We start from the raw sequence: 16,263 nt of genomic DNA, 5'->3' as shown, positions 1-16,263 counted from the left end.
GGAGAGATGCGTTTTCACTTTTCTAGGCGATCACACAATTTTTGCCTGCTAGACGTTAAAACAGGCCACTTGATGGGCTCTTTTGAGCAGTAAGCAACCTCCTAGTAATCACCAAGAAAGCCCTAGCAACCTCAAAACAATATGCTATAATAACCCTGAACAACCTAGAATGCACATGGCAACACCCCAGATAGCAATAAGTCGGCGGTCCGCTGGCGGTGCGCCGGCGGCAGTAGAAGCGGCAGAATGGCGATATCGCAAACACGTTTGACGGCGGTCCGCCGTCGGCAGCCGCTTTTTAAAAGCGGCAGCCGCCTTCCTACCGCCTTTGATACACTGGCCAGCCGCCGCTCCGCCGCCGTTATATCGAAGGCGGACCGTCGGAGGCAAACGCTTTTTTCGAGCGATCTGCCGCCGATTATTGTGTGTGTATATATATATATATTTATAGCATGCAGTTTATCAAGAATAATGATTGATCAAACCAGACAAATTTCCATTTGGCGTTTTAATTCCACATTTCAAAGTACAGTAACTGTCATTGAAACAAGATGTCAGATCACTGAAATATAAATAACAGAAAAATACAAACATTATATATATATATATACACACACACACACACACACACACACACACACACACACACACAAAAGAACATGCAGGTTTCCAATTTCTTTTTTTTTTTAAAAAACACTATTGTAACACTTACAATAATTGTTAATAATATAAAGAGGTCAGCTCTGGGATGAAAAGAATTACCAGTAAACACAAGCAATGAGGATATTTGGTACCAAAGAAAGTGCAGGATACCAAATAAATTGAGGTATAACATCATATTTACAAGTCATTTCTAACAATAGGTTAAGTGGTAATAATTTAGAGTAAAGCTCTGGAGTAGAATATACCATTATAACTGCAATGCTGACCTGTGGCACAAGGATTTACAAGCTATATGTAACAATAGAATAACAGTTAAGCACTGTGATGGAATGAAAGTATAATTTTTGGTACTAGTTAATGTGCAATATCAAGTATCAGAGGTATGAAATAGGATTTACAAACTATAATAGAATTGTTAAGCACTGACGGAATGAAATAAGCCAATACTAAAGTCACGGTAAGTAGAATATTTGATACCAGATAATGTGCAAATATCAAGTATTAGATGTATAATCTAGGATTTACAAGCTATATTTAAAAATAGAATAGTTAAGCACTGTAACAATGAAATAAGCAGCAAATTGTATATGAAATAATTGAGATCTTTGGTATCAAGGAATGTGCAGGATAACAGGTATAATATACATTTTGACATTCAACTTACACATGACAACAAGTGGGAATAAATATAATTAACAGCAGAAAATCTGGCTGTAGAGAACACAGCCAATCAGAATGTCTGGAGAGGTTGGGGACTGTGTGGCGTAGTGGGCTAAGAATCACCGGTTTTCCCCGACCTCCAGAATGAGGCAGTGCAAATTAGCATATCTTCAGTGATTCCTCGTGTGCCTGTATAAAAGGACAAACCATCCCATATTCATCCAAGGAGCTACCCTCAAAGCAGGGTCACGAGAAAAAAAAAAAAAAGAGCAATTTCCACAGTGAACATTGTGGATTGGGTGAGTGTAGTCTGACACTTTTAGCAGGCTTTTTTAGGGGTCTTGATGTTACTGACTGCAGGATAAAGAAAGGGTTCCAGTTGTCAGTGTTGCTGGGGTGTCAGTAGTCAGCCTAGGTTTAAGGGGTCGGCTGTGGGTCCCTCTCAGCTGTGCGGCGCCTTTTTCCACCTTCATGTTCAGATGCTCTTTTCAGGTAACGTTAACCTGGATCGCCTCATCAGTGGCATCCTGTGTTGCCGGGTTCTTCCGGATGGCTCCTGTAGAAAATAAAGATCTGTCATTCCATTTGAATGGCATAAGGTCATACACATCTACTTAAATATAAAAAAAAAATCCAACTTACTTTGAACAATGGTCTTCAGGAACATGTCTCTAAAACATGCTTTATCCCCTACACCAGTCCAGGTTGTATTGATGGAAAGGTGATTAGAGAAGATACTCCGAAGCATTCGCCACACGGTTGTCTTTAGGTCCCTCCCACATTTGATTGCCAAAAACCGAAGCTGAAAATACAAAAAAAACATGTTACAAATTACATTTCTCTGAAGCTTCTCATAAATTTAAAATGTGACAGGCTGTGGATTCAGACTGTAGAATATGCAGTGTACGATCTTAATTGTACTTTTTAGATTACCCTATGGCGTTATAAACGAAATCGGCACACTTACAAATCGTTGCTGGAGCTCTTTATCCTGCCTCAAACTGTTGTCAAGCAACGCCAAATCTTCCTGGGTGTCTAGGGGGGAGTAACAGATCCCCTGGCAGGGATAACTCTCCAACAGACACATTGGCACTGAAACGTAGCAGCATAGCATTTTGTCGTCCATGCTACGCACAACATCGCCAAATTCCAAGACGTCGCAGCATTAGGGTTTGATCTGCACCTACAGTGGTTCCCAGAATAAAAGAATAAAGTAGTCAGTCCTGGTCCTTCAACTACTAAACTATGACATTTATATCTAGGTCTACTACATGTACAGGTGGCCCCAGTGGGAATTAAACCAACAACCACAGGTGTTGTTTGCAAGTTGTACCTGATTGCCCAGTGCGAGCAAATGTCTTCAACATTGTCCCAACTTGCTTCACCTGCTCTTGAAGCGAGCCGCTGTCATCTGGGAAGTAACAATATATTGATTAGCAATACACTAAATATAATAGTAATATAATATAACCACAATTATCATACCAGTAACTTTCCCTGTAATTTCTATCCACAGTATATTATGCATGGCATACAAGTTCATAATGAAGAACCCTTATGATAACATCAATTTCATTTTTTTTCTTTGAAGCAGAATATTTGTTTGTAAAAGGGAGGAAAAAGAAAATGAAATACTGGTATACAGATTTTGGTTGATATATCATACTGTACAGTGAAATGTGCTATTGTTATATCCCTACTCACCTGAAGGACGGATAGATCAGGCAAATCTCCAGTCAGGCCTTTGTAGAGTGTGTGCTCCTTTTGAATAAAACTTTCATTAGTGGGAAGTTGCATATCCACAGGTATTTTAATTCAAACATGCAACATATTGTAATAAATCTACAATATTCAGCCTTTACCTTACACCCTCGGTTGTTGCTCTACACTTTTATTATATTAAATACTTATTTATATAGCTTGCTCACTGAATAATCATGATAGCCTAATACTTATAACACAAGATTGCATCTTAAACGAGTTGAAAACTTGAATAAGAACGCATTTTACACAGAGGGGACCAGCTAGGGAAACTTACCTGCCTACAATAACTGTTTTCATTTGATTTGAGTTACATTAAACATGAATAACCTTAGCCGAGTCCCCAGGAACATCGGGCTATTAAAGTAACAAGCCTATAACTGCGGTCTTATTAATTCTAGCTTCACCATACACTCAAACTGTGAGGTTTATCTGCTTTTACTTACATTGCTCTGTACATAATATACTGTTTTTTGTTCTTTATATACAGATTGTATTAGATTTGCACTACGTGTGTGTATGTGGGTATGTATGAAGGTGAGTGTATGTACGTATATGTATAATTATTTATTTTGTGTTCTTTTTTGTTTTTAATTACGTATGTCTTGCTGCTGTTTTTTGGTATTGTTTGTATTGTTGTTGACTGGTAGCTCCTGTCACCTAGACAAATTCCTTGTATGTGTAAGCATACTTGGCAATAAAGCTGATTCTGATTCTGATTTTCTCATGGACCTGTAACACAATGCCCTGACAGTGACTTCACCTGTGCCCTGATCTTTATTAGAAACTGAGAGGAGACCAAGTTAATATAATTGATATCACAATTATCACAAAAATTAACAAACAGTCTGCTTTAAAACTAAGAAAAAACAAGCTTCTATACTAACGTTACATTAAAAATGAACACGTGGCGAACTAGCTTAGCCGCTATCTGCCGGCACACCACATTAGATTAAAATACTTACCCTTGTAGTTGTGCAGATAACTCGATATGTAGAGTTTAAAGCCCTTGTCCCTCTTGCTTGTCGGAGCAGGGGACCAGGCATCAACAATGCGATGAACATCGCTGACGCGTATTTTCGGAAGATTCTGGAGACATCGAGTAAAAAGACATTTTGGGCGACGCGCAAGTAAACCGGAAATAGATATGGCGACAGCGGAACTTCACAGTTCAGTCTTTGTCATGTGCCTTTACAGGGACTTTAACACTTTCTTAAACATTTGTACAGGTCATAATTGCAAAACCTGTAAAAGGTAAAATAACAAAAAAAATCGAGGTTGGAAAAAATGTAGACATAAACGAAATTTCTGCGCAACTGTGAAACCAGAGGATAATTTCGCTTTTTCATTGAGTTTATCCTTCACGTCAAAACAGGGATTTTCATGTTTATGATAGATATCACCATGGTTGCAAATTAATAAAAAATAATTAAAGTATACCCGATATTTTGGCCATGTTGCAGATGTCTTTCACTGTTCACTGATACAGGCATTGGTGAAAAGTCTAACTTCATCAATTTATTCTGCTAAATTGTTCATACCCTGTATTAAATATCTATTTTAAAACCTAATCAGAATCAGAAAGATATTTATTGCCAAGTAAGTTTTACAAAAAGGAATTATTTTTGGTTTATTGCATGTCTCAATGTGCATCAATCAAAGAAATGTAAACAATTTTCACCTGTGCATAAATAATTCAATATATTTTACATATATTACTGTATAATCGCTTCAGAGTTTCAAAGTAATTTAAATGTCATTTCCTAAACCTTACCTTATCATGGAATCAAGAGTCAAGAATCTGTTATAAACCCTAATGGCTTTGGAGCAAAAAATAATAATAGCCAACATGGCTGGTCGATTTTGAGAGTCTAAGCTGTCCTTGTAGGCTATTTCAAAGCGGCTTGCCGCCGGCGGCATCTCGCAAGAAATGGGAGTGACGAATTCGGCGGCAAACGCTTCATCCCCGCCAGTGGGACGCACCTATAGCCAACAGCTTGGGGACGGCGGCAAAAAGAAGCCGTGCGGACATTTTTTGCTATCTGGGACCCTGGCAACACCCCTACACTAGCACTGTGGCACCACCCACATTTGCTTCAAAATGTAAACATCTAGTTAGTAATTATACAGGGCTAAATAGTAAGATTTATTTTCTGTTGGCCCTGTCAGACCAGTATGTAGAGGAATACAGCTATACCTAGTAAAGTGACCAGTATGAACAATGATGACCAGGAGTCAAAGTTGAGTTTCAGTCCGTTGATTCTTGACATTTCCATTGGCAGAGACAGAAAGAGAAAATAAGTTGAGGATCTTACCTTGAACTAATTTAGATTACAGATCCCCTCAGAGATCAAATACGCAAATGTGTATACATAATCTGAATAAATGGACATGATTCAAAATGCTTTGATTATCTTTTGATTACAACCATTGTTAGTGAATTTATTCAACTCATCAATAGGCCAAAGTGACTGGGGTAAACCTGGCCCTTCAAGTAGTTCAGATTTGGATCTCCTTTCCCACAGACAGTCCTGGTAATTTCCCCTTGGTAACATTCTAGATAAAAACTCTTTAAGGGGAATAGCACAACCGACAACAATTTTCCCTCTCGTATGCAGCCAAGAACACTGACGGAGGATGCCAGGATCGGAGCTCCACTTTTGTTAGGGCTGTTTTACACAAACTGTGTCTTCAGGTTACAGTCTTTACTCTGAGCGTGCAGTTCTGTGTCCCTGAACATGCTGTAAAGGGAAGATGAGGCACCTATTTTAATCACGCAGCACATGCTGAATTCTGTGGGAAACATGTTGAAAATGCACTATAAACCTATTTATCATTGAAAGCTTTTACAAAAAAGGCTTTTATGACTCAACATAAAATACTGTACTAAATTACATACCATTGACTTAAAAAAAGACGTCTTGTTGCAAGTTCACCACGCAGTAACAGGCATGCAACACCATCCTCATGTAAATTGGATTTCTTGGCAGTTTGGTTTAAAATAGAAGCTGAATAAATGTTCTTTTTAACAAATTAATCTTACAGTTTTCTGATATTAATCATTACAACAAACATAAAAAAAAAAAATCATCAAACGGAGAGATTCTATTCATATCAAACTTTATCAGCAAGAGAAACTTAAGTGTACATTGCCAATTAATTATTAGACACTGTACATACAGATATAAAACATTTTGGATGCTGAAGTTTAATTTTCTGATTTTTTTTTTTCAAAACTATTAATTTATCTGGCTGTTGTTAAATTTCTTTTTTTATTTTTTATTTTGTAGGCATACAGTAGAAAGGTCTCTGTTATTCAGATAACCTTGGTTACTTGAAAGGAGGGAACGAGACACTGCATCAGCAGCTGACGCTATAGTAGCACCATTCAAGAGGAGTAGACTTTGAAACCCTATACTATCATGACAATTTGAGTGGCTGGTGAAGCTTGGTGCTCCTCCTATGCTAAAGTCATCGTGCACATATAAGGCACAGCTCAGCATCACCTACAGGAAGGAGAGCGAAACTTTCGGTCCCTTAACAGCGAAAAATCAGTAGCTGCGGCACAGCTATGCAGCCTCTTGTTCCCTCCTTTCAGGGAACAAAGGTTATGTAAGTAAATTCGACACTGCATCAGAAGCTGACATTTAGGAGTTGTATACCATAATGCAGTAGCACTGATGAGCAATGCCTACTAGCCATTAAAGGTGAGTCAGGAGCATTGCTGTCGCAACACCTTCATATTGAGAAATAAGGAGAAATGTGGGAACAATAAACAAATGGCTTGATGCCAAGACAGAGACACCAGCCATACTGGGTATTGGAGTAATGTCTTAGCACATCTTCCTGGCTAGCAGGAAGGAGGGGAGCAGAGCGATCTCCTGGCCAAGGGCTTTGGCAAAATGACACTGGCCAACAGGGTAGTGAAACATTACATATGCTCTAATTCACCAGAGGGAATAGAGAGACCAAGTTTTTGATCTAACACATATATTAACCAATATGTCAGTCTTGATCAATTCTCTTCCTATGTGAATACATCGGAGGAGAGGTAAGATACATGCAGGTTGTAAAACCTGGCAAAGGTGTTAGGGAAAGCCCAACTTGCAGCCAGACATATGTCTTCTATTGATGCTATTTGCCCATGCCTATGCCCAGAAGGACATAAGTAGCCAGATAAAGTGTGGATAGAGTGAGTACTGCATCCAAAATCTCAAAATTGGATAAAAGAGAGTATCAGTATCATCTACACAGGGCAATTCTTTGCATCCTCATCCACGTTTGAGCACCAATCAACAAAGAGTGGCCACTTTAAGGCATACAGTCACCTCATTTATGGAGCCCACAACCTTATTGTAACAACCCAACAACCTTATTGTAACAGACAAGCTTTGTTCAGAGGCCAGATATGCAGTCTCCATAGCTCTGGCAGAGGATATCAGATCGTGCCCCGAGTTGGTGAGGGCATCTAGCAGCTATACCATTACTAGTAACCAGTGACTATTGGACCATTTATGTGCAATTAGTAACACTGCTTCCTTGTCTTCCCATGTTTTGCTCAATAATTGATGTAGCCAGCGGATTGGGGGAAATGTATATTGGACCATTTGAGCTGAAGCTTCTCGACTTTGTGGCCAAGAACCTTGTTCAGGCTCTGGCTTATATGCTGATGATGACATCAGCACAGGTGGAATGCCAGGCCTCACCAACCAAACAAATTTGCGTGATGGTATAAGGATTTAAAGTCAACGTCCCCTGAAGGGTGCTCCCATATCGTCAGCTTTTGACGCAGTGTTAAAATTACCTTCTTGAAAAGAAACACTGTTTATGTAAGATATAGTGACAACACAGCTCTGGGCAACTGATTGGGTGACAGTATCATCAGCTGGCTTGAAACACTCACACTGAACTGGGCCAGTGGGCCATCCTTATTGTTGAGCCCTAATCTTTTGAAATTCCTGCAGGCCTGCTACAACCATTGCAATCACAGTTGGTGGTGTGTTTCTCTTCATCATTTTGCTGGCTCTGCTGGTGTTTTACCTGCGCCGACAGAAGCACCAGAAGAAAAAAGAAACCTTAAGAAGAATTCTACAAGAGCACGAGGTGAGATCTGTTTTACTGTCTCATTTGTGTGTAATATGTTTTTTATTCTTTATTCTATTTGTATTTTTTTTAACAATACTTTGAGTTTTTACCTCATAGAAAATTATCAGTATCGATATTGACATATGTACTATAGGATTTAATCTTTGTAAATCCAACTGCAATTCTTCTTAAGTGTTACCATTCTCATAACTGATTTTTGAGATACAAGGGTGATGCATATTCCAAGGTAAGTTCATTTTGAAGTTTGCCACTGTAAAGGTAAAGGGACAGAATTTTTTTTACTGCATCACCTAAAGGAACTAATAAGGATTAGAACTAAATAAATTAACTATATTAGTCCGTCTAGGCCTGGATATTTACCCCTTTTCATAGATTTAAGAGCTGTTGTCAATTCCTCTAGTGTAATAGAAGAGCCTAATGCCTTAGCTTCATAAGAAGATAACGAGGTGCACTAAGGCTCAGGTGGTAGAGCGGGCTGTCCACTAATCGCAGGGTTAGCGGTTCAATTCCTGGCACACATGACTCCACATGCTGAAGTGTCCTTGGGCAAGACACTGAACCCACGTTGCTCCCAATGGCAGGCTAGCACCTTGCATGGCAGCTCTGCTGTCATTGGTGTGCGAGTGTGTTTGTGAATGGGTGAATGAGACACAGTGTAAAACACTTTGTAGAATCGCTAAGGTGAAAAAAGCGTTATATAAGTGCTGAACATTTAGGTGTACGGTGTAGAATAAAAATCTCTAGTTAAAGATTTTTTGTTAGTTGTAATTAGTCCCAAAGATGTTTAATATAAAATTGTTCAATGGTCAGATATAAGAATAGGTAATATCTGTGTACACGCAATGTGATCGTTTAATTGGGGCAAAATTAAAATATAATACATTTGTGAATGTTTTATGGCGGTATGTATAAAATGATCCTTAGTAGTAACATTTATTATTCACCAAGCATCAATTCTTTTGAGCTCTGTCATAAATGTATGCAGATCGCCAGATTTATTTAACTATTTATCAAGAGCAGGATTACACACTTGAACTCACCCTCAATTATTAAATGGTAGTCTTCAAAAAATCTAAAAGCTTTTTTGTCAAAGATGAAAAGAAGCTAGGGTTAGAACTTTGTATTAATGATGACCGAGCACACATAGACTATTCAACCAGCTTTATTATTTCCAATGTGCTCGACTGAGCTTTTTACTAAACAAAATGGCTACCTCTTTCAATGTATTAATGGCAGAGGAATATGCGACACATCTATAATGTCTATTCTGAAGCGGTGAATGCCATTCTGTCACAAATGTGTTTCTGGTATTAACACTATTGTAACCTTATTCTATTTGCCGCAGGTTTATGAGCCTTTCTCTTAACTATTTAACTTCTTCCCATTGATTTGCTAGCTCACACTTCACAGTGGGAAAACAGACCTCTATGGCATTATGCTGTTTCTTCAAGGTATCAGAGACCTTGGCTAACAATTTTACATCCTTAGTAAGTTGTGCGACGGCTGAAATAGATATCTCAATCATCTCTTTCAACTGTTTGAATCCGTCGGACAAAACTTCACGGTTTCCTTCAGCACCTGCTTCACCATTTCAAGCATGGAAACTCCCTGCTGCTTTAGCTCTAGTAACATGGCCGGCCAGCTTGTTCCTCTGAGTCTTTAGCCAGTGTTTGACTGTTTTCAGCCTAGTAGTGGAGGCTTTTAGGTTAATTTGTGTTCCTGTATTTGCTTTCAGAGGCCATTATCACTTAAATTTTGCGGATTAATGTAAGATATATTATTTGTGAAAGAGCTTGTGACTACACGTGCACCTCGGCCATAGTGCCACCCAAAAGTCTTTATTCTAAATATTTTAAAGGATTCCTATAATGAATAATAACATTTTCCTTGATCTTTTGATATTAGAGTTTAATGCACTATGAAAACATTCTGTAACTTTCAGAACTCAAAACCTCCCCAGTCCAAAAGTAGCATTAGGTTGGCTTGAAAGAGCCAACCTACTGATCTACTATTTAAATGTATTATTATTTTTCTTATGAGACCCAAAATTTCCCAACGATACTCCTCCTAGAGCTTTCAAGCTACAGTATATCCACAAAACTCGGGACATATCTTCAGATTGTTCTGACTCTGGTTGCTGTATCTTTTCTAACTGATTGGAATTATGGTATTCCTGTAGTGGTCTTCCAAACAGGCCTATATTGTATTGACTCCCATTCAAGGTATGAAAACTTTTCCTTGTAATAACTCCTTTAGAGGATTCAAGCTACATCCTATTTATCACTCCATCACTTTCATTTCTATCTTTCAATCACTCCACGCTTTTTATTCTTTCACTCCATCACTTTAACATTCTCGCAACTGCATACAACCTTTCATTTAGTGCATTTTAGTAACCAAAACACATTGACTGCCATTCAAAAATGCTTGGATTGATATCTCCTGATCAGACTTCAGGTTTTGCTCATTACACTCAGTCCAGCAAGCAGTCTTTTTAGTTTCACCCTGGCAACTGCCTAGCAACCAGCTTAGCAACTATATAGCAATGCTCATATCTCTGCACCACAACATCGTAGAGACTTCAGGTTTGCTCGTTTGACTCAGAATAGCAAGTAGCCATTAAATACGACCCTGTAAAGTACTTAGCCATGCCCTAGCAACCATTTAGAGCACCCTAGCAAACAAACCATATATTTTAATTAAAAGTTACACAGATGATTTCTCTGGATCATAGAGACTTTAGGTTTGGCTCATTTAACTCAGGCTAGCAAGCAGTCTTTTTAGGATCACCCTGGCAACTTCCTAGCAACAAGATGGACTTGTCCTAGCAACTGTATAGAAAAACACATATCTCATTTAATGCACCCTAGCAACTAAAATCCATTGATTTCCATTCAAATTGGCTTAGATGATATCTCTGGATCAAAATATCATGGAGACTTCATTGTTGGCTCGTATTACTCAGGCCAGCAATCAACCTGGTTATTATCACCCTGGAAACTGCCTAACAACCAAATGAGCTCACCCTAGCAACCAAATAGCAAAAAACATATCTCTGCACCAGAACATCATAGACACGTCTGAGTTCTGGTGAACTTCATTTGACTTCATTTGACTCAAGCTAGCATGGAGCCTTGTTAGTATCACCCTGGTATCTGCTTTGCAACCAGGTGGACCACTATAGCAACCATATACCAACATTCATATGTCGGCAGCACATTGTCATTGAGACATGGAAGTGGGTTCTTTTGACTTGGGCCAGCAGCCTTTCCGTAACCCTCTATCAAGTGCCTAGCCAAGCCCTAGCAACAAGATGGAACACTCTAGCAACCACTTAGCAAAATACATATATCTGCCACACAACATCATAGCGACATCAACTTTGGCCTATTTGACTTCGACCAGCAAGGAGCCTTTAAATATCATACTGGAAGATACTTAGCCAAACCCTAGAAACCATGTAGTGCACCCTAGCAACCAAAACCCATTGACTTCCATTCAAATTGGCTTTGATAGATATCTCCCGATCAGAATATCATTGAGACTTGTATGACTCAAGCCAGCAAGCAACCTTGTTAATATCAACCTGGAAACTGCCTAACAACCAAATGAGCTCACCCTAGCAACCAAGTAGCAAAACACATATCTTTGTACCAGAACATAGTAGAGACTTCTGGGATGGCTAATTTGACTCTAGCTTGGCTAGCAAGGAACCTTGTTATTATCATGAAAACATGTTAGCAATTTTAATACATGCTAGCAACACTTATCTAAGTGCAAACACATGCTAGTAATGCCTTGCTAATTGCTAAAACATACTAGCAACACTTAGCTAAGTGCAAGTAAAACATACTAGGAACATGCTTATAACATGTTTAAACAAACTAGTAATGTCTGGCTAAGTGTTAAAACATGCTAGCTATGTTAGCCATGTCTAAGTGTTCTGTCTATCAATAAACCTTCAGATTAGGCTTTTTCCAAGTCAACCTAAAGTTTGTCCACAAACTTTTCAATCTAGTTAAAACTAAACTGCAAAAATGACTCTTTCTGGACCACATCCTACGAAAAACGTTCTACACTCGAAGTGCTTGAGAGAATCGACTCACATTTTTTCCTGTACACCATTCTTCTATGCCTTGTGCTATTCCTGGCCCCAAAATTTTGTGAACCGTTTGTATCAAACTGTGTAAGTTTGAAGTCTGTTTTATATTTGACTGTGTCACATGCTTTATATTGTTATCTCATGGTATCTCAATTTTCCTTGCAGTTGGTGGAGCCTCTGACTCCAAGTGGAGCGATGCCCAATCAGGCTCAGATGCGCATCCTTAAAGAGACGGAGCTTAAGAAAATCAGAGTGCTAGGATCTGGAGCCTTTGGCACAGTCTATAAGGTAAGACACTGCACATATCTAACCAGCATCCCACTGTAATTGTTTAAGTGTTTACACAAATTAGTGTAGATGTTTTATATATGGTCCATTTATCAGTTTATAGCCATATTGTGCTATAAATTATTATCAGCCATCTGGTATCATCCAGAATTTTTATATTGGTGCTTCCTTTTTCACTGCATTACTGGTCTTAATTCAGTTTCTCTCACAAGGGTATCTGGGCTCCTGATGGGGAGAACGTTAAGATCCCGGTGGCCATTAAAGTTTTGCGTGAGAACACCTCGCCCAAAGCCAACAAAGAAATCTTGGACGTGAGTGTATTCCTGAGATTGCTTTATTTTCACTTTAATATTAATATTAGCAACGTCATTAAGAGGGTGAATTTCACAAAGATATGTCTGGGTCATATTTCGGCTGAATTTCTTTTGTTATTATTATTATTCTTGTGTATATGGTAGAAAATTAAACCTATTTGAGGTTTATATATATATATATATATATATATATATATATATATATATATATAACCAGAATGAATCAAATTTAGTACAACAAAATCTACCATGTATACCCACTGTTGTACTTTACAAATATAAATAATAAATACACAAGGTAAAACATAAAAACACAAGGTAAATAATGGTTTTAAAAATCTCCTTTTTTATATTGAATGAAATATAACCTGTACATGTTCTTGACAGTTTTTATTTAGAATATCTGGATATCTCCTGAGCTTAAAATGCCCTTAAAATAAATGCTTTGTGTGGCTGACACAAAGCATTTGTGTCTTTTCTGATTCCAATTCCTGGATTCAGAATCAATGGAAACGATTCCTTGAGTCAATTTAGATTCTTAAGAAACAAACTGGAGGCAAAGTTAAATCTCATATGTTTTGATGTCATGGGAATGAATCATGATAAAATGATCAAAAAGATGACAAAATATCTTCTTATGGAATGTGTTTAGTGATCAAGGAACTACTGTAAATACAGTCACGCCTCTGAGCAGAGTCCTCCTGAGGTCCAAGCTTTGGAATCAACTCGACTCTCAATGCCTCTGAATTAAAGAATCAATTCTTTTTGGAATCGACTCCCAGCCCTTGTGTATTTGTGTGTCTATCCACAGGAAGCATATGTTATGGCAGGTGTGGCGAGTCCGTATGTGTGCCGTTTGCTGGGTATCTGTCTGACATCTACGGTTCAGCTGGTCACTCAGCTCATGCCGTACGGATGTTTGTTGGACTATGTCAGGGAGAACAAGGATCACATCGGCTCACAGTATCTCCTCAACTGGTGTGTACAGATTGCTAAGGTAAGACATCTAATGGACAAAACAAGTATGCACTGGAAGAAGGCTGTAGAAATTGAATCAACCAGTATTTTATTTTGTGGGTCAAATCTACGATACATAAACTTTAAACAATATTTGTTATTATTCACGAATAGGCTACAATGCAGTTTTGTTTGAGTACCTTGTGACAGTATTGTTACCAGATAAGATGCGATAAACCGACAAGCAACAAAAGCTCATCCCTAAAAAGGGAATTGGCTGGAGTTTGTTTTGTGAAATATTTCTTGCAAACATCAGAGTGATTAGGGCATCTGCTGCTCTCATGTAACAGCTGAGTGGGCCTGACTCACTGAACATTCACTTAACTGTCTGAGGAAACTAAACTGGCTTTTTTTTTTTTGCTGTTCTGCTAGCGGCTTAGTTTTTTTCCTAAACAAACATGACAAGACATTTTGTCAGTTATTTGGTTTCTTTCATGCTATGTTGGGTAGCTCTGCCCACTGTGAAACCTCATAGGTCCAAAATCCCATCTCATATAACTGTATGAAGAGCACAACGGTTTTAGTAAAATTTTCCATTGAGAAATACATTTCTACAGTTAATTATGGTTGCTGTGAAGTGCAAATCTAAAAATGCAATGGCAAATCCACAGGGAAAATAACAATTCAGAAACACATCAACAAATCATAAAACACAATGGCATATCCGAAAACAAAAGAGAAAATCAGAAAACACAACACCAAATCCAGAAACAAAACAACAAGTTAGAAAACACAACGGCAAGACAGAAAACACAACAGCAATTCAGTCGAAACGGAAAGGGTAGGTAACATAGCTTCTAACCTCATTGGATGTGTGGAGAATACCTAGTCCTTTCCTCAGGATTGATTCTCTGCCCACTTGCACGATTATTTCAAAATTCATTCCAAATGCTCAATTACTGAAAATTGTGAGTGGCTTGTCACTCAGTAAAACAGTAATGTAGAACCCTCACGGGAAGGAGGACAGGAAACGAAGGTTACACGAGAAAGGTAAGGTTCTTTAATGGCTGTCTGCCTCACAATTATTTACACAAAAACAACCAACACATAACAACACAAGCGCACTGGGTTGGCTTGCTCTGGTCGGCTCTCCTCTGCTCTCAGGCTGCTGGCTTTTTCACCGCTCTCCTCACTCTACTGCAATTAGAGACAGGTGTTAGTCATAATTTGGCCCAGGTGTGAGCGCCCTTACCGCTTCTCTCTCCCGGACGGGCGCTTGACCACGCCCCCGCTGTCACAAGTAATTTTATAACACAGAGATCAAATAAAAATGATGTTCATCTACCATGTGTAAGTGACCATCTAAAAATTTCTCAAACTGCGCTAAAGCACTGGTGTCCAAGCGTTCATTGAATTGGCATATTCTTAAATAACAAACACTGTTATTAAAAAAGCATTTTCATATTCTAAAGGTTGCAATAGACTGCCAGCGTAACCAGTAAGATTCGATACACCCTGTACCATAACTGTTCTATGAAGACATAAGTCATTATTGTTTTAGCAGAGATTCAGGGGCAAAGGTTGATTTTGGCTAATATTTACGCACCTAATGCTGATGATCAGGGCTTTTTTATAGATCCTGAAGGGATGTTGCAAGCCGCTGGCCCCCCTCACATATTGTGAAGAGACTTTAATCTATTGATGGACTCAATCCTTGATCATAGTGAAGCAAAAGCATGTAAGCACCCTAGAGCAATATTGATGCTTCCAGATATTTAGAGACTTTTGAACCCATCTGGTTGGGACTATATTTTTTTTTCATCAGTCCATAAGATTTATTCTAGAACAGAAAGTCCCTCATTTAATCTATTGTGGATTGCACAGTTGGAAACATCTTGGTCTCAGATCACGCCCTGGTGAGTTAGAGGTGTTGCCACATATGGAGAAAAATAAATCTTATAGTTGGTGAAATCTGCTGGTGGTGAAATTTTTACATTGGTTATTGATATTAATAATGCTTTTAAATAATTCTATCTCTATCTTTATAGTTCTACGTCTTTGTCTACTGATGAAGGTATTAGAAAATTTGTGGAACCATTAGAACTCCATAAACAGATGACAGAGAAAAAATATTATCTTGATTCTGAGATAACCTTGGAAGAGCTTGGCGAGGTAATCAAGGCCTTGCCTACAGGCAAGGCTCCGGGGCCAGATGGTTTTGTCGCTGAATTTCTTTTTAGATCTTATGCTACAGAGCTGGTCCCACTTTTGTTAGAAGTTTATACGAATCATTAAGAATGGAAAGCTTCTGCCAACCATGACACAAGCCCGGATCATTCTGATTCTTAAAAAGTATAGAGATCCAAGTGTGTGAAAGTTATCATCCAATTTCCCTGATCCAGCTAGATGTAA

The 16,263-nt window shown here is 38.5% G+C and overlaps 1 protein-coding gene and 1 long non-coding RNA gene across 3 annotated transcripts in view; one reads left to right on the top strand and one right to left on the bottom strand.

Moving 5' to 3' along the window:
* Positions 1 to 16,263, top strand: part of erbb2 (erb-b2 receptor tyrosine kinase 2) — a 144,434-nt gene that overhangs the window by 118,013 nt on the left and 10,158 nt on the right. The window contains exons 17-20 of the mRNA XM_052113070.1: positions 8,049 to 8,187; positions 12,458 to 12,580; positions 12,793 to 12,891; positions 13,706 to 13,891. Of these exons, the coding sequence (XP_051969030.1) occupies positions 8,049 to 8,187; positions 12,458 to 12,580; positions 12,793 to 12,891; positions 13,706 to 13,891 (547 nt within the window). The remainder of the gene's footprint in view (positions 1 to 8,048; positions 8,188 to 12,457; positions 12,581 to 12,792; positions 12,892 to 13,705; positions 13,892 to 16,263) is intronic.
* LOC127633779 (uncharacterized) overlaps positions 649 to 16,263 on the bottom strand; it is a 33,288-nt gene continuing 17,673 nt past the window's right edge. Inside the window, exons 1-5 of one of the 2 annotated variants that reach the window (XR_007969256.1) lie at positions 4,050 to 4,196; positions 3,028 to 3,084; positions 2,657 to 2,734; positions 2,291 to 2,506; positions 649 to 2,125 (exon numbers count right to left, since the gene is read on the bottom strand). This is a non-coding gene — a long non-coding RNA (uncharacterized LOC127633779). Of the gene's footprint in view, positions 2,126 to 2,290; positions 2,507 to 2,656; positions 2,735 to 3,027; positions 3,085 to 4,049; positions 4,197 to 16,263 lie in introns of those variants that run through there. The other variant, XR_007969257.1, reaches the window with a different exon arrangement.

The sequence above is a fragment of the Xyrauchen texanus genome, chromosome 40, assembly GCF_025860055.1.
Source record: "Xyrauchen texanus isolate HMW12.3.18 chromosome 40, RBS_HiC_50CHRs, whole genome shotgun sequence".
Lineage (NCBI taxonomy): Eukaryota > Metazoa > Chordata > Actinopteri > Cypriniformes > Catostomidae > Xyrauchen > Xyrauchen texanus.
This window is presented reverse-complemented; position numbering and strand designations above follow the sequence as displayed.